Source organism: Pongo pygmaeus, chromosome 13 (assembly GCF_028885625.2).
Source record: "Pongo pygmaeus isolate AG05252 chromosome 13, NHGRI_mPonPyg2-v2.0_pri, whole genome shotgun sequence".
Classification (NCBI taxonomy): domain Eukaryota; kingdom Metazoa; phylum Chordata; class Mammalia; order Primates; family Hominidae; genus Pongo; species Pongo pygmaeus.
In genome coordinates this window covers 104,554,463-104,575,833 of record NC_072386.2, presented here as the reverse complement: position 1 = coordinate 104,575,833, position 21,371 = coordinate 104,554,463, and the positions used below count along the sequence as shown (strand labels likewise).

General features: G+C 45.8%; 1 protein-coding gene across 36 annotated transcripts in view; it reads right to left on the bottom strand.

Moving 5' to 3' along the window:
• Positions 1 to 5,801: 5,801 nt before the first annotated feature.
• The window catches only part of ZNF618 (zinc finger protein 618), a 177,688-nt gene continuing 162,118 nt past the window's right edge, over positions 5,802 to 21,371 (bottom strand). For all 36 annotated transcript variants that reach the window (XM_054502095.2, XM_054502107.2, XM_063649819.1 and 33 more), the window contains 2 exons: positions 10,572 to 10,673; positions 5,802 to 9,916 (listed from right to left, as the gene is read on the bottom strand). In XM_054502095.2, the coding sequence (XP_054358070.1) occupies positions 8,400 to 9,916; positions 10,572 to 10,673 (1,619 nt within the window). In that variant the 3' untranslated portion in view covers positions 5,802 to 8,399. The remainder of the gene's footprint in view (positions 9,917 to 10,571; positions 10,674 to 21,371) is intronic.

Sequence of the window (21,371 nt, the reverse complement as noted above, 5' to 3'; positions counted from 1 at the left end):
CTTGGCTCACTGAATCCTTGACTTCCTGGGCTCAAGCGATCCTCCCACCTCAGCCTCCTGAGTAGCTGGGACTACAGGCGCGTGCCATCGTGCCTGGCTAATTTTTGTATTTTTGTTGTTGAAACGGGGTTTCACCATGTTGCCTGGGCTGGTCTTGAACTCCTGAACTTAAGCGATCCTCCTGCCTTGGCTTCACAAAGTCTTGGGATTACAGACATGAGCCACCACGCCTGGCCGAGGCATTTTTTCACAGCTCTGAATTTGTCACTTGAAAACTGAGTTTCCACATAAACATCTGGGTTTCTCAGTTCTCTTAAAAATAATTGGCATCCTGATGCCAACGATGAGCTGGGGCTTAGCAGAGATGCCCCCCTGCAAGGGCCTCACCTTATGTAACCAGCTTTGCTCGCCGACCTGCCTGGTCCAGGGGCATTTGACTCTGTGACATTTGCTACAACTTTTCACTAAAAATAAATTTAAAAATCAATGTACCCTAGCTTTTAACCCCCAGGGGTGGGATTGGGGAGCAGCACCTTGTGACCCCGAGTCTGAGGAATTTGCAATGCTCATCTCAGAAAGCGCCAGGAATCTTTCTCCGCACAGTGGACACCCTTACCTTGAAGATTCACTCCATTCTTAAGTAGTCTCACCTCAAAATTTCTCTTTCAAAGGTGCTGGGCACACTCATTTATTTCCATTACAAAATAAATGGAGCTGCAGCTGCTTAATAAAGAAACATCTTTTCTTCTCCCCCTTCTTAAAGCATTTTTTTTCAATCCAGAGGCTGCTCCTTCAGCTGTGAGGGCTCCCGGGCCATGCCCTGGCCTTATTTGACTGTGATGTTCAAGAGTGTGGAGGAGGATTCCTTTGGCCACAGCAGGACTCCTGACTTCATTGTAGGCTACATAGAAACTCCTCTATGAAACTTCAGTTGTCAGCTCAGAACATCCACACAGTTCATTTAGCATGAAACTCCTAAGGCAGGATGGTTTTGAGGACAGGGCTGGTGCTCCAATAGCCTCTTCGTGCTGTTACACGTGCGGTTTGACGGAATTTTTCCAGGTGATCAAGTAACACATCCTCTACTTTGAAGCAGAGTTGCCCACACCTGGTAAAGATGGTGTCAAGCCAGGGCCTGGGGTGTCTGTCACTCACTCACCTGGATGGCACGATGGCAGCTTCACCTGTTAAGGGGCTGTTCTAACGGTGGACCCACTAGGAGGAGTGGTCACTCCCTCCTGCTCAGGCTCCAGCTTGCCTGCTGGTGTCTCTTCTCCCTTGATTGGCCTTTGGTTTGCTTCTATTCCAGAAGAGCATTGGTGTCTGCACATCTCAACGGCAGGCATCAGGCTTGGTGAGCCCACCAGGGCTGGCCTCTAGCAGCTCATGGTGGAGGGCGCTGATTCCTAATTTGTTCAGAGTCCCTCATGCCATCAGGAATTTGGCAAAAGCCATGGACACTCTTCCCCAGCACATGGACGATACACACAACAGTTATAACATCACACACACCATTTACGGGGCCAAAGCTGCTAGGTAAAGGGGCACAGGAGCCTTGCAGATGACCGCAGGGCAGCGCCAACCTGCACATATGCCTGAGGCATTAGACCTGGAGGATGGAGACTAAATCCATCCCTTCCTCCACGGGACAATGCTCCACAAGCCCAGGAAGGTCACATCTTCCTCGACCATGCCCCTCCCTCATTTATCAAACACTGGCTGAGCCAGGTCTGGTTCAAGAGATGAGCTGTGAGCTCACAGGTAAGTCACTGATACTAGCGTCACCACAGGTAAGTCAACGATGCCAGCATTACACAGTGTCCCACTGGGATGGATGTGTGCTGTCACCCCAGGTGCCCTGTCTCTGGCCCATCTCCACTCACCTGGGCCCTGCAGGTGCTCTGCTCCTAACTGGACAGTATGGCCCAACCTCAAACCCAAGAAAAAAAACACCATACGCTGCATCTTCCTAAAGGTTGTTTTATTGTAAAACCATAAATACAACACTGACATGAAATCATTTAAGCAACTGATCCTCTCTAACCGTTAAAAGGTATCTTTTTGCCTTGGCATCAACCAACTGGGAAATAGTGCTGCAAGAATTCGGGGGGCAGGGGAGGTACTGAATCCTGGGCTGGGGCTTTTGGCGACTTAAAGAACCGAGTGGAACGTTCCTCTTCTCCCTGGGAATGTTCCACTTTTGGACAAGAACAGACAGGTAAAAACAGCAACATTAAACAGCTCAGTTTTAAATTTTATTACTTTGTAAAAATCTTTTTTTCATTCCTTTCCTCCATTTGACATCAGTAAATGTTTTGAACATCATGAAACTGATTTGGCTGTAAATGGAGAAACGGCACCAAAACAAAGTGAAACAAAAACCCAAAGGACAAACAGAAAACCCTAAATAAACCCTCAAGTTTGGTCTCGGGGGTTTACGTATCACAACAAGAACCGTCAACTCAACCCCCATGCAATGTGACTCCCTGGAGAGCTGTTGGATCCACACCGATACAGGAGACCGCACACAACGTCTTTTGTTAATTAACACAGCAAGTGTGACACTAGGTAACTTTTTTTTTTTTTTTAAATACAGTACATGGTACACAGGGTCCCCAAGATGGCCCTGCATAAACCCCTCGTGAAGACTTGAGCCAAGCACCGGCTGTTTATAAAAATATTGTGTTGCTACAAAAGTATAAATTAATGCTACCGGTATTAAGAAATATTAAACACATAAAACTTATAAGGATTAAGAAAAATATTCATTAATACCTGTAGAAAACTCTGGCCTAAAAAAGATATTTTTTTTGTGTTTGTTTTTTTGTAAATTTTTTTTGTTTTTTTTTTTTTTAAGATGACTTGAGTTTCTTGCACTCCAAGAGAGAGACACAGTCAGATGTGTCTATGGTATTGCCTAGAACGTCTTAACTACTGAGAAAGGATGCGGGGGTGCACGCACGTGGTTACTGAGTGGGGGGTGGGGAGGAGGGCACCAAGGCTTTCTCAAGATTTACCTGATGTGAACGAATCACTGGCATGAAGTTGTGGGGAAAAGAAAAAGGTAGGATCAGAAAACAACTGAAAATAATTTACGCTTCTTAAAAAATATCTCTGCTTCGGGTGGTTGTACAAAATGATTTCCTGATGCTTGGGATCTGAATGGCCCTGGACGAGCTGCCTGGGCCAGCCCCGCCGTGAGGCCCTCGCTCTCTCCTGGCTGGCAAGGCCCAGCCCCGGGTCAGTCCACGAGCTCGTTTCACCGCGTGGGATGCCACCCACCCTGGCTGGGTGGGAGGGAAGGTCCTAGGCGGAGACCGGCTGGCACCTGGGTTGTGGGAGGGGCCCCTCCTTCCGGCTGGTCTCAGACCTCATCATCTGTGCCAACCTGGAATTCAGGAAGCGCCACAGGAATCCCAGGCCCCTGAGGTTGTGGACAAGGCTGGGCTGTGCCCCTTTAAGGAATTTTGGTTTGAAGAGTCAAGGTGCCCCATGGGACGCACGGTTGGGCAGGGCCCTCGTGGGTCGTGATGCTAACACCCAAATGCAAACCTAGCAAATCCTTCTCTGTACAAGAATTGACTCTTTAAAGCGACACCCGTGGTGGGCGGGTGGGGGGGGGGAAGGGGCGGGGCATGAATATGTCAAACAGTGACCTGACAATCTTCACCCTCATTAAAGTGGGAGTGGGCGCGTCTTCCACAGAAACCACTGGGCTCCTTTGGTGAAAGCCAGGGCTCCCCCGACCACAATCCTCAAACCCAAATGAGAGAGGAAGAAAAACAACTACTACAACAAAATCCCCCAGAAAACCCTGAAAAGGCAAAACCAGGAGGGGAACGTTAAGAGGGAAAACACTGTATCATTGGTTCACCATAACTGGCCTAGCAAACATTAGCCACAGTGAAAGGGAGGGGCTGCCTCCTTCCCAGTTCTTCCTCTGGCCCAGCTGGACATGGGGGCTGGAGCAGGGCTGGTGGGGACAGGAGCTCCCACATACTGGCTCCAGGGGATGGCTGGACCTTACTTAGTCTCTTGTTCTGTCTAAATCATCGGCCTTGTTAGGAGCCCTCCTTAGGCTGCATCCCAGAGATAGAGGCATTGCCGCTGTTGCCAAGGCGAGGGCAAAGCTATGAACCTGGGGCGGCTCACTGAGACACCTCCTCTTCCAGCATATCCATCATGATGACAAGATGAGGGGAGTGTCCCCAATGGAGCCATCTCACAGCCTGCTCCAGCCACATCCCATCTTCATTTCAAACCTTCCCGATGACCCTGTGGCCCCCAGAGAGCATGTGCTATATTCCTAACGTCTCTCCAGAAGCCCACTCTTCAAGGAGTCCAGCTGAAGTCCAGGGGAAGCAGGTGGCCTTGCTCAAAAATAGGGGACTCCTAAAGGCAGAGGTTCAGCTTCAGTGGAAACACGCCTTGTAGATTTTTTCTCTGGTGTTTCTTTAAAAGTGCAGGAGATAAAGGGTCAAACTGAAAGAGATATCTCTTCCCAGCCTGCACACCTGGTGGCTTCCTTGAATCCTGGAGACTCACAGCTTCTCATCTGTGTCACTGCACTGCCCTCCTGTCCTTGCCAGGAAACCCTGGTACCCTTTTTCCAGCCAAAAACCAATCCCCAGATGTCAAGTGTGAAGCTGCCAAGCAGGATGGTGGCAAAGCTTCCTCGCTGGTGATGCGGCAGTTGGCCTCTGTGCGGTGAACCCCCAGAGACGAAGTGCAGGCAGTTTTGCTCAGGTGGCATGCGTTTTGTTTCCTGGTTACTAAATGCCATTAGAGGGAGGCCTGGCTGGCTAAGCCAGGCATCGGGAAGTGGAGAACTGTGCCAGAACAAGGGCATCCACCCATGACCCGGATGGTACCACTGCTCTTGGTGGACCTGAGATTCCTCGGGCTACTCCACTCTGAGGGACCACCCTCAACGCTGCAGTTCTTGGCTTGGGCTTTGTTGGTGAAGCAAACTGACCTCAGATGAGGGAGAAAAACTTGCCAGGTGGAGGTGTGTTTTCTTCACCTCCCCTCTTGGGTCCACGTATGTCAAAACAAAGGCCATTTCTGTCCTGGGGACCACATGGCTCAAGGCGAGTTGTCTCCACATCAGCAGGCCACCACCTTAGGCTGCTGAGAATATGGTAGAAACGGCCCAAATTCCTGGTCCCAGATCCCTCAAAGGCTTGTGATGGAAAGACCTACAGTGGCCCCAGAACTGGGAGGCAGATGACAAAATCCTTCCAGATGTGAAGGTCAGGCTGGACACCAGAAGATGAACTGGAAGAGCCTGTCTCAATCCTTTGGCTGAACTAGAATTTGGTGAGGTGGATATTGTTGGAGATAAAGGGGCCAGTGGCTGGACCTGTGAGATCTTTGGGTTTTGTTAAGCTGTTAGTTGCAGCAGGATTTGCACTCTGAGAACAGCCTGTCTGAGAAGAGGGCACCTTGGTACAGCCTTTCCTGTTGGTGACAGCAGTTTCTGGAGGGAACCAGAGGTTGCAAGAAATGATCATCTACTATCTTATTATCTAACTGGACAAGGCAGCCCCAGACGACAGCCTTCTGAGCACCTAGTGGCATTCACATCAAACCTGCAGAGGCAAGCCAACCCCTAAGTATTGAATTGAGGTGGAAAAGAAGGCAAAGGGAGGTAACAACCTAAGATCAAATCTCTTCCTGGAGGACAGACATCCCATGCTTCAAAGAGGAGAATGCTGAGTGCTCTAAATGCACATTTGGGCTTAGTCCGATGGCTTTCCAAGAAAGTGAAATGCCTATTTTCTAATCAACTGGCCCAATAATGGGGCATCACCAGCACAACTTTGCTCCAAGTAGAGGGAGGATGGGAGTCTCCCAGGCTCTGCTCTCACCTACCACACAAAGTAGGCAGCTCCTATCCTTGTGTGGGTCAAAGTGCCAGTCACTGTCCCTTCCCCAGCAGTCAAGCAACGCTAAAGGGACCTTTTGCTGTAGGCATCTGTCAATCATCAGTGATGCTGAGGCCACCTTCCAGAACGCCTCCAAAGGCCCAACTGAGAAGTCTGCTGATGTTTCTTCCCATATTCCCTAGGAAGTGACATGAGGTTCCTGTCTGGATTTCTCCCCGTTCCTGCTCCAGTGTGGATGGCGGCTCTTCTCTGATAAGTGAGCTCGGTCCCCCAGTTGGAAATGTTGTGGAGGGAATACCTAGAACTTCTCCAGGAGAGGAAATGGCATGGTAGTTCCTGAGACCACAGTTTGCTAGAGCAAATGTGGAAATGGCCCACTTTGATCCATTTCAGTGTGTCCAAGACTCGAGGGGAGAGCTGGGTGAGTTCTCATGAGGCAAAGTGTGCAGGCTTGGCCCCCAACACTATGTTCCAGGTCCATGATCCTAAGCCTTCATGAGGTTTGCAATCAACTTTACTCCCTGCTCCCGTCATGGACCCGGGGGAGAGGGCTGTGGTACAGTGCTTTTTGTAGTCGAGGTATCTCACAGTTGAGTAATGCTTTATTATCGGGAAGGGGTGGAGTTGACTTAGCCAACCCCAGGATGACAGAAGGTGCCTTTGCGAACAGCCTCCCGCCATGATGGCCATTCTCAGCCTGAAGCCTTAGTGTAACCACCCCATCCCATGGCTAAGGGTCGCTAGGGGAGTGAGACCACCAGCACTTTATTCACTGAGAGGTGTGGTGGGGGTGGAGTGCTGATTTGTGACAGAACCACCTCTTGTGAAGGGAATGGGGTGTCACCCTTGGCATCTGAACTGTGTGTGTAGAACCTAATTTGCTCACAGCTGGGGGAACAGGAGAGAGAAGCCTGAAGACATCTTTCACAGCATCGAGTCAAACATGGCCGAACACCATCCCACCCTTGGAACATCAACTGTTGGGGCCACAAGGCACCATGCTCACTGCCGTCCTGGAAGTCGGAGGTGTGAGTGAGGACCCCGAGGGCTGTGGGCAGCAGAGCTCCTGGAAGCCTCAGGGTCCTGGGAAGTGAGGAGAGGCTGTGGCAGGTCTGAGGTGTGGTGGATGTGACTATGGGCTGACTTTGGAGTCGCTGTGGACTGCCAGGGTCGGGGAGGGGGTGAGTAGTGTGATGCACACCGGGTACCACGCACAGCGGACCAGGAGGGCAGCTCTGGCACTTACATTCAGAACTCCCAAACCACTGCTTCCCCTACAGCCACCAAACCCTGCAGCTGTGGAACCCCTGACTCCTCCCCAACCCCTGGTCTCCAAATAGCACAGCCAAGAACCTGGTCTTGGCCGTTCGAATATGTGAAAACCGAACTGTACAGGGAAGGCCAAGAAAGACCGTAGGATACTGAGTATACCACTGAGATGAGCTAGTTTACAGTGTGACTTGAGGAACAAAAGGGGCAAGTAAAAAAACAAAACTCCAAAACATAAGTTATAGACATTCAGTGCCTCCTAGCAGAGTCTAAATCAAATCTGAAGAAACAAAATGAACCCCCAAACAAGGTAAAAATTGCTAAAATGTTAGGGAGAGAAATTATTAGGGAGTGGAGACAGTATCTATACTTCTCTGAAAAATGTCTTTTTCTCCTCTCTTATATTAAAAAGCAAAATGTCAGCTTTATACTCTTTAAGTCTCCTTTCCTGATTTGGGGAGATAGATAGGTGTGTTTCTAAAGCGGCTGCCCCGGGACACCCAAGGGGTATCTCAAAGGCAGCAGCTCAATGCCCTGAAGGTGAACGAGAAACAAAGTCCAGTGCAGAAACCGTCCATCTGATGCAGTGTGGAGAGTCCACAGCAGAGCAGCCGAGGGTGTGTGGGGGGGTGCACAATGGGATCGGGGGGGGTGCACAATGGGATCGGGGCGGTGGGAGGGCTAGAAGAGGGTCAAGGAGGGAAAAGGAGGACTGGGATGAAGGACAGAGAGCGTCAAGTCACTTCAGATCTCAGCTGCCTGAACATTTCACAACATCAGCTTTCTGCCAATCTGCACACCTGAAAGCGGAGTCTTCTAAAGCCCCCTTACTGAGAAAAGGAGGTGAAACATCTCCCTCTTTCCCAATCGCTCAGCTTTCCTGACACGCCCAGTTCAATGCACACCCATCCGAGCACAGGCGTGTGTACATGCACCAGGGTCGTGTGTGTGTGTGTGCATGTATGTGCGAAGTTTCTCTGGCCATGGAGATGAGCACAGAGACCCTCCCACACCCCCATAACCACAGCACGTGTTCAGACATGTGCACATACGTGTGGCTGTGTACACACAGGCACACACACACATATAAAAAAAAAAAGCACTTAAGTTTCCAGGGGGCATTTATAATGAGGTCCACAGTGTTTAGAACTTAAATTCCTTTTCTTTGTTTGTGACAGTGTTGTGTGGTTTTTTTCTAATGTTATCTTCTCTTTTTCTTTTTTTTTTCCCCGAAGTCAAGTCTTAAAGCATGTTGGATTTCAGAAACATGAGTTTATTCATATCTTCTGGACTGAGCAGCCGCCTCCGTTTGATTAGAAGCGCTTGTTCACACATATTTACACACCCGCTTCTGGCGCCCACGGCCGGAACCGCCAGGAGCCAGAAGGCGAGCTTGGCGAGTTTTGTGTGCTTTTGGGTAACGCACGACCAGTACTGGAAGAGATCAGGGGTAGCCTGGAAGAGGGGCTCCTGCAGGTAATCGTACACTTCATTTTTGCCCAGCCGATCATCTTCCTGAGCTGTGGGGTTCTCGCCAGTGGCAGAGCGGGGCTTCTTGGCAGCAGGCTCGAAGTCGGCCTCCTCGGCCCAGGACTCCTTCACCTCATTGATGAGCTCACAGACCTTGCCGATGATCTCCTCGTGCTGGTAGGGTGGCACAGGCCGCAGCTTCTGCTGCGGGTCCAGGATCATGGCCACCTTGTGGGCTGGGTGCACCTTGAAGTTCTCCTTGAGCGCCTCCAGGAAGAGGTGGCAGAGCTTGCTGACGGTGCCTGCGTCGTTGGCCTTGGCCGTGAACAGCTTCTCCAGCCTGACATAGGTGGGCAGCACCAGCTGCAGGGTGGGCTGGCTCTCGTTGCTCAGCTCGATGACTGCCTGCTTCACCGGCGTCAGGATGGCCGCCAGGTTGCTGAGCAGGTGCTTGTTGAGGCTCTGGATGAGGTTCATCTTCTTGGCCCGGCTGTAGAACTCGCAGATCTGCTCGTAGCGCTCATGCACCAGCAACAGTGAGTCCGTCACCGAGTTCCAGCAGGGCGGTGGCGACATCTCCTCCAGCGACCCGAAGGTCTCCTTGGCCAGGCCCGTGGAGCCTGCCAGGTCCTCGCACACGTTGAGCAGCTCGATGACCTCGTGCATGCTGCGGGCCTGCAGCGTCCGCTTGCTCAGCACGCTCTGCACCACCGAGTTCAAGGCACAGGCTGAGCAGCGAAGGCACATGCCAGCCTTGGAGAAGGCGGACGTGCTCACCCGGCAATCCGTCACGTACACTGTCCTGATCTCCGACATCACGAACTCCGACAGCACGTTCTGCACCCAGTGGTGCACGAGGTCGCCGCTGTCACGAATGTCTGCACCCTTCACACCAAGCACATAGCTCTTGATGTGGTTGCCCTCGGCCTGGTAGGCTGTGAGGATGTAGCAGGAGTCAGGGCCGACACTCTGGGAGTGGCAGGTGACACCGATGCCTAGGCAGGCATTGCTGCCCAAGGCACAGGTCACTTTCACCTTCACCTGGTTGTACATGCGTGGCAGGTGCTTCAGTGCCAGCGTGTTGAAGTTGCCCAGGATTTCAGTGACCGAGAAGGCCCCATAGCGGGCACCACTGTCTACTAAGGTCTGGGCCAACTTCAGGAACTCCTTCCCGCTGACCACGCTCAGTGCACCCAGGTCGGCGCACATGACCCTCAACAGCCGCTCTGCGATGTTCTGCCGCTCCTTTTCGGGGATCACGCTGTTGGGTGTTAAACCACTGGTAGTGGCTGGCAGAGGACACAAAGAGAGATGGGATTAATTCTGGCATTCAAGGCTGCTAGGAGTGGCAGTAGCCTAATACTCTAAACATCTAGTATTGGGAATGGCAAATATATTTCCTCTTGCACACACATGGGTGGTGCTGGCTGCCTTTAATATGTGACGGTCTCACAGGGATAAAGTTCTATGATTGATTAGTAAGGACTGCCATCGACATGGGAATAGAATGTAGTGGTATGTATGCAACATAATAACGGTCTATGTCATTCCCCTAGATCTTTGAAGCCAACGAGTCTAATTTCTTCCTCAATATAGGAATCTCCTCTAATATGGGAATCTTCAGGAAATAAGATACACGGGATCATCATGTCAGGAAAGAGCAACCAGCAGAAATTGTGGAAAGGTGGGTTCTAGTTCTGATTCTGCCACAAATTGGTGCTTTCTGACCACAAAAAAAGTCACCTCCTCTCCCTGGGCCTCCTTCTGCCCATCCCCTGAGTTAAGAACTCCTGCAAATAAGGTCTTAGGTATAAAAGTGCTTTGAAACTATCACGCATCATCTTACAACATCACAGGAAGCACAAATGGTGGGAATGGGGGGCAGAGAGGAACAATTGGAGCATAAGGGGACCCTCAGGTCCAGCCCTGCTTGGGGAGACCTACTGTTATTGGCGCTGTTCCTCTGGGCCTGAGGTTTCCACTTCTCTTCTACAACAGCAGGTGGCGATCGGGACTGGTTGGAGGCGATGTTGTTTTCATTGTCAGCTGTGGGCACAAAGGGGACAGTGTGTTACCTAGAAGGGTAAGAGGCCTGTTGAGGAACAAGATGAGAACTAGAGTGTGATGGGTAACAGCAGAATGTGGCCATTGGGACACAGGTCTGGGTTAAAATCCTGGCTCCTCAGACAACTATCTATGCTTGCAAAGCCTCATTTTCATCATTTGGAAAAACTAAGGTAATCATATGGACATTACACTATTGCTGGTAGGACTAACAAGAGCTAAATCAGGAAGAGCTGAGCACAGTGTGTGGTATGGAGCAAACTCTCTGGAAATGGGAAGCACTGGATCCCAAGCCTTGCTGGGAACCCCACATCTACTCCCTGCACACAACCACAGAGTTCTAGCTGATATGGAGGGAAGGGAGTACCGGTCACACCCCCCAAGTGGCCAAAAATGCCTCATACTCTCTCACTTCCGCAAAGTTTGCATTTTTTAAGTATATTTACTAGAAATTTTATGAAATGAACAAAATAAAACCAAAGCCATGTGTGACACAAAGTACCAAATTATCAAACCCCTCACTGTAAGACATGGAAACTGAAGCTCGGATATAAGAAAAGATTTGCCCAAGATCACAGAGAAAACAGCAGCAGGGCTGGACATAATCCCAGGTTCCCAGTTCCTGGATGTGTCCTCCACATACTTCTCTAGTTTTTTGTTAATTGCACATATGCAGTTGTATCCAGTTGTAAGTAATTGGTATACGCCTATTCTCCTGGATGCACGGTTACTCCTTGACATGTTTATGGGATCATTTCTGAATAGGAAATGGTCTGAGTCACATTCTTGTCACTACCCATGGCCACATGTACCTCTATCATATACGATATACCACAGCTTGCTTAACCACACTCCCAAGTCCTAGGTTTCTGGCTCTGCTGTTTTCAGTATTACTGTTCTGCTATGAACCTGGCTGCCTAATTGTGATCCTGTGATGTAATAATCCAGCAACATAGATAAAGGATTCCATACCATGACCAAGTGAGATTTACTCCAGGAATATAGTTGATTAAACACACACAAATAAATGTAATACACCATGCTAATGGAGTAAAGGACAAAAATCACATGGTCATCTCAATAGATGCAGAAAAAGCATTTGACAAAATCTAACACCTTTTTCATGATAAAAACACTCAATAAACTAGGAACCGAAGGGAAGTTTTCCAATCTAATAAAGAGCATCTACCAGAACCCCCACAGCTAACATCATGCTTAATGATGAAACACTGAAAGCTTTCTCCCTAAGATCAGAAACAAGGAAAGAACGTTCATTCTCACTCTCATTTCTTCTATTCAACATGTAGAGTCATGTTGGGCATATATTCTGAGAAATGTGTTGTTAGGAGATTTTGTCATTGTGCAAACATCATAAAGTGTACTTACACAACCCTAGATGGTATATCCTATTATACACCTAGGCTATACGGTATAGCCTACTACTTCTAGGCTACAAACCTGTACAGTGTGTTACTGTACTGAATACTTCAGGCAACTGTACCACAATGGTAAATATTTGTGTATCTGAACATAAAAAAGGTATAGTAAAGATAGGATATTATAGTTTTATGGGACCACTGTCATATATGCAGTCCATCATGTACATCATGTGGTGCATGACTGTATTAGAAGTTCTAGCTAGGACAATTAGGGAAAAAAAGAAAAACATCCAGATTGGAATGGAAGAAGTAAAATGATCTCTAACTGCAGATGACATGATTGTGTATATAGAAAATCTTATGGAATCCACATACATACAAAACAATTAGAACTAATAAATTCAGCGAGGGTGCAGGATACAAGATCAATATATAAAACAAAATGGCAGTTTTCCATACTAGTGATAAACATTCCAAAAGTTAAGAAAACAATTCCATTTATAATAGCTTTGAAAATAATCACTTACGATTAAACTTTAAAAAGTGTAAGAATTGAACACTGAAAACTAAAAACACTGTTGAAAGAACTCAAATAAGACCGAAGTAAATTAAAAGATATTCCATGTTCATGGACTGGAAGACTTAAACTGTTAAAATATTCAGTCTTTCAGTCCATGAACGTGGAATGTCCCAACTCATCTAGATTAAACACAATCCTTATCAAAATCCATATTGTTGTTGTTTTTCTGCAAAAACGGACAAGCTGATCCCGAAATTCATATGGAAATGCAAGAGATACAGAATAGCCAAAACAATTTAGAAAAAGGACAAAGTTGGAGGAATATACTTCCTGATTTCCAAACTACTACAAAGCTATAGTAATTAAGACAGTATAATACTGGCACAGGACGGACATATAGATCAATGGAATACAACTGGAAATATAGAAATAAGCACCTACATTTATGGTCAACTGAGTTTTGACAAGGTTATCGGGACAATTCTATGGGGGGAAATAACAGTCTTTTCAACAAATGGTGCTGGGACAACTAGATACCCACATGTAAAAGAATGAAATTGGACTCCTGCCTCACACACATATAAAAATAAACTCAAAATGGAATACAGACCTAAATGTAAGAGCTAAAAGTATAAAATTCTTAGAGTTTTATAAGGAAACATATGAACTGATTAAGTCTTTGTGACCTTGGGTTAGGCAGTGGTTTCTTGACACCACTGCCTGGATATGACACCAAAAGCACAGAAAAAAATAGATGAATGGACTTCAAAATTAAAAACTTTTATACTTCGAAGGACATCAAGAAAGTAAAAAGACAACCCACAGAATGGGAAAGATATTTGCAAATTATCTATAGGGATCTTGTATCTAGAGTATATAAAGAACTCTCACAACTCAATAATAAAAGGATCCAAAAAAAACAATTAAAAATGGGCAAAGGCTGTTCACTGATGAAATGATCATATACCTAAAAAACCCTAAAGACTCATCCAAAAAGCTCCTAGAACTGATTAATGAATTCAGTAAAGTTTCAGGATACAAAATCAATGTACACAAATCAGTAGCACTGCTATACATCAACAGTGACCAAGCTGAGAACTAAATCAAGAATTCAACCCCTTTTGATCATCACACTCTGGGGACTGTTGTGGGGTGGGGGGAGGGGGGAGGGATGGCATTGGGAGATATACCTAATGCTAGATGACGAGTTAGTGGGTGCAGTGCACCAGCATGGCACATGTATACATATGTAACTAACCTGCACATTGCGCACATGTACCATAAAACCTAAAGTATAATAATAATAAATTAAAAAAAGAAAAGAATTCAACCCCTTTTACAAAAGCTGCCAAAAAACCGCCCCCATGAAAAACCAAAAAAAAAAAAAAAAAAAAAGAAAAACAACTTACGAATACGCTTAACCAAGGAGGTGAAAGACCTCTACAGGGAAAACTACAAAACACTGCTGAAAGAAATCATAGATGACACAAACAAATGGAAACACATCCCGTGCTCATGGATAGGTAGAATCAATATTGTGAAAATGACCATACTGCCAACAGCATCTACAAATTCAAATTGATTTCCCATCAAAACAACATCATTATTCTTCACAGAACTAGAAAAAACAATCCTAAAATTTATATGGTACCAAAAAAGAGCTTGCAAAGCCAAAGCAAAGCTAAGAAAAAAGAACGAATCTGGGGGCAACACATTACTGGACTTCAAACTATACTACAAGGCTATATTCACCAAAACAGCATAGTACTGGCATAAAAATAGGCCCATAGACCAATAGAACAGAATAGAGAATCCAGAAATAAAGCCAGATACAGCCAACTGATCTTCAATGAAGCAAACAAAAACATAAAGTGGGGAAAGGACACCCTATTCAACAAATGGTGCTGGGATAATTGGCTAGCCACATGTAGAAGAATAAAACTGGATCCTCATCTGTCACCTTACACAAAAAATCAACTCAAGATGGATCAAAGACTTAAATCTAAGACCTGAAACCATAAAAATTCTAGAAGATAACATCAGAAAAACACTTCTAGACATTGGCTTAGGCAAAGAACTCATGACCAAGAACACCAAAGCAAATGCACCAAAAACAAAGAGATAGATGGGACTTAAACACAAAAGCTTCTGCACAGCAAAAGAAATAATCAGCAAAGTAAACAGATAACCCATAGAGTGGGATAAAATCTTTGCAAACTATGCATCTGACAAAGGACGAATATCCAGAATCTATGAAGAACTCAAACAAATCAGCAAGAAAAAAATAAACAATCCCACCAAAAAGTGGCCTAAGGACATGAATAGACAATTCTCAAAAGAAGATATACAAATGACCAACAATCATATGAAAAAATGCTCAACATCACTAATGATCAGGGAAATGCAAATCAAAGCCACAGTGCGATACCACCTTACTCCTGCAAGAATGGCCATAATTTAAAAATAAAAAAATAATAGATGTTGGCATGGATGTGGCAGAAAGGGAATACTTTTACACTGCCGGTGGGAATGTAAACTAGCACAACCACTATGGAAAACAGCGTGGAGGTTCCTTAAAGACCTAAAAGTAGATCTACCATTTGATCCAGCAATCCCATTACTGGGTATATCTTTCTTTGGAGAAATGTCTATTCAGATCCTTTGCCAATGTGGCCAATGAGCACATGAACAGATGCTCAACATTATTAGCTGTCAGAAAAATGTAATCAAAACCACAATGAAATGCCATTTCACATGCACTAGGATGGCTATTATCAAGAAGGAAGATGATAAAAGGTGTAGACAGGGATATGGAGAAATTAGAATCCTCATACACTGTTGGTAGAAATGTAAAAATGGTGCAGCCACTTTAGGAAACAATCTGGCAATTCCTCACAGGATTAAACAAAATTACCTTACAGCTCAGTATCTCCACTTCCAGGTATATACCCAAGAGAGTTAAAAACATGTCTACACATATATATGACTTGTACATGAATGTTCATAGCACCGTTATTCATAATAGCCCCGAACTGGAGATCTAAATGACCATCAGTTGGTGAATGGATAAACAAATTGTGATCTATCTAGACAACGAAATACAACTCAGCAAAATAAAGGAATTATTGATAACACAGAACATGGACAAACCTCAAAAGTTAAGCGAAAGAAGTTAGACACGAGGCTAAATACCGTAGAACTCCATATATAATAAAATCCACTAAAGGCAAAACTACAATGAAAGAAAGCAGGTGTTAGCTGCCAGTGGCTAGGGTAGGAGAAAGGGAATGACTGCAAAGGGGCATGAAGGAACTTTCTGGGTTGATGGTAATATTATTTTTATATTTTAGAGACAGGGTCTTGCTCTGTCGCCCAGGCTGGAGTGCAGTGGCACCATCATAGCTCACTGCAGCCTCAACCTCCCGGGCTCAAGTGATCCTCCCACCTGAGCCTCCTAAGTAGCTGGGACTACAGGGGTGTGCTACCACGCATGGCTTATTTTTAAATTTTTTGTAGAGACAGAGTATCGCTATGGTGACCAGGGCTGGTCTCAAACTCCTGGCCTCAAACAATCCTCCTGCCTCAGCTTCCCAAAGTATTGGGATTATAGGTGTGAACCACTGCACCTGCTCTAAATTTTTTTAATTTTAATTTTATTTTTTTAGACACAGGGTCATGCTATGTTGTCCCTGTCCAGGGACTGGTCTCAAATTCCTGGCATCAAGCAATCCTCCCTCCTTAGCTTTCCAAAGTGTTGGGATTACAGGCATGAGCCACCATGCCCAGCCACTGTTATGTATTTTTATTGTGATGGTAGTTAAACAACAGCATACATTTGTCCAAACCAATCAAACTGTACTCTTCAAATTGGTAAATTTTATTTTTCTAGTAAATTATATCTCTGTAAATCCGATTTTAAAATAAACTGTAAAGAAACCTATTAAGTTGGTAACAGCAATCAGCTTTGAATAGTGAAATTATGGTCGATTCTTTATTTTCTAACGTCTCTGCATTTTCCCAATGCAGAGAATGCATTTATTTTCATAGACAGACTTTACATTCACAAAGGGGAAACACAATTTCCAATGAAAACAAGTAGCCTTGGTATTTCTAGGAATCCAGCTTACAAGGGATGTGAAGGACCTCTTCAAGGAGAACTACAAACCACTGCTCAACGAAATAAAAGAGGACACAAACAAATGGAAGAACATTCCATGCTCATGGATAGGAAGAATCAACATCATGAAAATGGCCATACTGCCCAAAGTAATTATAGATTCAATGCCTATTGAAAATACTATAAATTATAGTAATTTATAGATTCAATGCCATCCCCATCAAGCTACCGATGACTTTCTTCACAGAATTGGAAAAAACTACTTTAAAGTTTATATAGAACCAAAAAAGAGCCTGCATTGCCAAGACAATCCTAAGCCAAAAGAACAAAGCTGGAGGCATCACACTACCTGACTTCAAACTATACTACAAGGCTACAGTAACCAAAACAGCATGGTACTGGTACCAAAACAGAGATATAGACCAATGGAACAGAACAGAGCCCTCGGAAATAATACCACACATCTACAACCATCTGATCTTTGACAAACCTGACAAAAACAAGAAATGGGGAAAGGATTCCCTATTTAATAAACGGTGCTGGGAAAACTGGCTAGCCATACGTAGAAAGCTGAAACTGGATCCCTTCCTTACACTTTATACAAAAATTAATTCAAGATGGATTAAAGACTTACATGTTAGACCTAAAACCATAAAAACCCTAGAAGAAAACCTAGGCAATACCATTCAGGACATAGGCATGGGCAAGGACTTCATGTCTAAAACACCAAAAGCAATGGCAACAAAAGCCAAAATTGACAAATGGGATCTAATTAAACTAAAGAGCTTCTGCACAGCAAAAGAAACTACCATCAGAGTGAATAGGCAACCTACAGAATGGGAGAAAATTTTTGCAATCTACTCATCTGATGAAGGGCTAATATCCAGAATCTACAAAGAACTCAAACAAACTTACAAGAAAAAAAACAACCCCATCAAGAAGGGGGCGAAGGATATGAACAGACACTTCTCAAAAGAAGACATTTATGCAACCAACAGACACGTGAAAAAATGCTCATCATCACTGGCCATCAGAGAAATGCAAATCAAAACCACAATGAGATACCATCTCACACCAGTTAGAATGGCAATCATTAAAAAGTCAGAAAACAACAGGTGCTGGAGAGGATGTGGAGAAATAGGAACACTTTTACACTGTTGGTGGGACTGTGAACTAGTTCAACCATTGTGGAAGACAGTGTGGCGATTCCTCAAGGATCTAGAACTAGGAATACCATTTGACCCAGCCATCCCATTACTGGGTATATACCCAAAGGACTATAAATCATGCTGCTATAAAGACACATGCACACGTATGTTTATTGCGGCACTATTCACAATAGCAAATGTCCATCAATGATAGACTGGATTAAGAAAATGTGGCACCTATACACCATGGAATACTATGCAGCCATAAAAAAGGATGAGTTCATGTCCTTTGTAGGGACATGGATGAAGCTGGAAACCATCATTCTCAGCAAACTATCACAAGGACAAAAAACCAAACACCGCATGTTCTTACTCATAGGTGGGAATTGAACAATGAGAACACTTGGACACAGGAAGGGGAACATCACACACAGGGCCGGTCATGGGGTGGGGGGAGGGATAGCATTAGGAGATATAACTAATGTAAATGACGAGTTAATGGGTGCAGCACACCAACATGGCACATGTATACATATGTAACAAACCTGCACGTTGTGCACAGGTACCCTAGAACTTAAAGTACAATAATAAAAAAAAATGAAAACAAGTAGCCTTTCTTACTTTCTCTACTACAGTACAGAGATGTGAAAACCCTGGATTTGAACCCAGTTCTGCGATGGTGTGACACTGAATTGCGTACTTCAACTCTCTGGGTCTCAGTTTTCTCTCTTCCATCCAAAGTGCCAGGGCAGGGTAAGCTGCAGGAATGATTCTTATTCTCTGCCCTTCCATAGGACTTAGAATTGAGATTCTTCAACTTGTACTAAATAACAATGTATAATATTGGTTGATTTAAGACTTTTTCTTCTCCATATGCCACAGGTACCACTCCCAATACAAATGAGTTAAAAGCTCTGTGGAAGGCTTGATTTATAGCTTGAGATGAAAATAAGGTTTCCTCAGTGTGGCTTTCCTGTGTGTCCTCCCCCTCTCTCACATGTACATTTGTAAAGGGCTGGATGCAAAGCTGGAATAAAGGTTGCTTCCCAGAGAGAGACCACTGCAGGCAGGAGACAGCAGGTATTTCTGACAGGGATGGAAAAAGAGGCATCTGCTGTTGTTGGGTCTTAGAATGTGCCATGGCCCTTGATACTCTACATCCGTCATGTCTGGAACCCTCAACCCAGCCCTGCTGAGAATACCAATAAACCCACTTCACAGACAGAAAAACTGAGGTCCTGGGAGGTGAAGTGGCTCAAAGGGGTTAGAAACCAGGTGTGGTGCTAGGCATGGTGGCTCACGCCTATAATTCCAGCACTTTGGGGGGCTGAGGTGGGCGGATCACTTGAGGCCAGGAGTTCAAGGCCAGCCTGGCCAACGTGGTGAAATCCTGTCTCTATTAAAAGTACAAAACTTAGCTAGGCTTGGTGGTGTATGCCTGTAATCCCAGCTACCAGGGAGGCTGAGGCACAAGAATCGCTTGAGCCCAGAAGGCAGAAGTTGCAGGTATACAGCTGAGATCGTGCCACTGTACTCCAGCCTGGGTGACACAGCAAGACTGTCTCAAAGGAAAAAAAAAAAAAAAAAAAAAACAAGAAAGAAAGAAACAAACCAGGTGTGGTCACCTCCAAAATCCTAAACCCATGAGCTGCCAGCTTGCTTGCTGTCTGCAAAGTCTCCCAATCTCTCTTAGCTGTGGTCCTCCTGGCTGTACTTTAATGAGGAGGCTGAAAGAGACGACCTCTGAGAGGGCTTCCATCTCTGCTAACCTTCCATCAGGGTCTACCTGAGGCTGCACAGAGTGGATGTTGAGAGCATGGGCTCTGGAGCTCACTGTGAGAGCTGGAATCCTATCCACAGCCTGCCACAGTGACTGCATAGCCTTGGACAAGTTACTTAACCAATTTGTGCCTCCGTTTCGTTAGCTATGAAGTGGAACTGTTGTGGGCACTTAACTCTGAGAGTTGTTCTGAGAATTAAATGAGTGAATATATGTAAAAGTCTTAGAACAAGGCCTGGCGCCACGTAAAAGCTCAAATGCTATTGGATGCTTTTTTTAGGAGCTGTGCAACTTTGGGCCAGTGATTATGTTCTCTGAGCCTCGGTTTCATCATCTGCATAATGGGGATGAAAATGTCAACTACCTAATCAGGAAGATCTGATGAAATAACCTGTGTAAAGCTCTCAGTACCACAAGTGACGCATAGAAAGCACTCACAAAATTTTAGCTATCTTTGGTATTATTACTGCCAAAGCATGCTTCTCCAACGTCACCAAGGCACGCCAGGTTTTCCTACAGCACAGAAAGGAAGTTTATTAGCGGGAAATACCCTGTGCCATTCAGCAGCCCCATAATGAGATTGGTGTTATTCAAGGCTGATCCTCCTTATCGTCGGCGCTGTGAACTGCGCAGCTCATGATGCTTAATTTCTCTCTATGGAGCCAAGCCTTTAATCCCGATTCAGTGTGGCTGGGATTCAGCCTGGCTTTGCGCTGGATTGCCGGCCAGGCATTCTCTGGCTGCGCTGAACCAGAACAAAGCAGCCCACGGTTCCACTCCGAAAACAAGTCAAGATGCTTGGGAGAGGTGGGGCCACCTCAAGGCTCAGTCCTATTTGCATTTTAATGGCCTCCAGGGATCGGAAAGCACTGGCACCAAGGCTCTTCCCTAATCACAGCTCAGCTTCCAGAAGCTGGCAACGCGCGGGCAGAGTGCCGAGGATTCAGAGGAGGAGTGCAGAAGGCTGTGCTGTGGGAGTCTCAGGACCAAGAGATATGTTCAGGCAGTGGTTCCCAAGCAGCCTGCCAACTGCTGTCCCTAGCCCGGGGATCCTGCTTCCCCATGGGGTCTAAACACCTTGAGCTGGCATTCAAGGCCTTCCCTGGTGAGGCACGGCTGACGGCAAAGGAAAGCAGGGGGCGGGAAGCGTGGTGTGCGGAAGGCTGCTGGAGACGGGATTTTCAGGCCCTTGCTTTAGAGATGGAGACACAGCTTCCTGCAGGAGGTCACACACCACCCAGACACACCAGTTAGAGCAGGTCTCCGAGGCAAGTGCCTTGGCTGCCACTCCAGAGCTCTGTCCTGATTTCAAGTTTATTAGAAACAAATAATAGGCTCCCCCAAAAGATCATCTGATTTCACGCCTAATATACAGCAGATTCCAAATTAATATACGCTGGATGAATGAATGAATGATAGAGACTACACTAATAGAACAGTACTTAGCCTAAAAGAGATTCTAGTCCTGTAATACTCTATGCCAGTCAGGCCAGACCTGGGAGATGATGTGAAAGATTTGTACAATAACAATAACAGGTGAAATAACAACAGCTACCAATTACTGAGCACCATTATGTCAGGCACTTCTCACCCATTATTTCTAATGCCTCTAGAGAATTCCTCTAGGGAAAGGGGTGGAGGGACAGCTAACTGCCTCCCCAGACTCACGTTTCCCTTTGCAGAGTGGCCAGCTGTCCCGGGACAGTGGCTCTGGACACGATTCCGCCCATGGATTC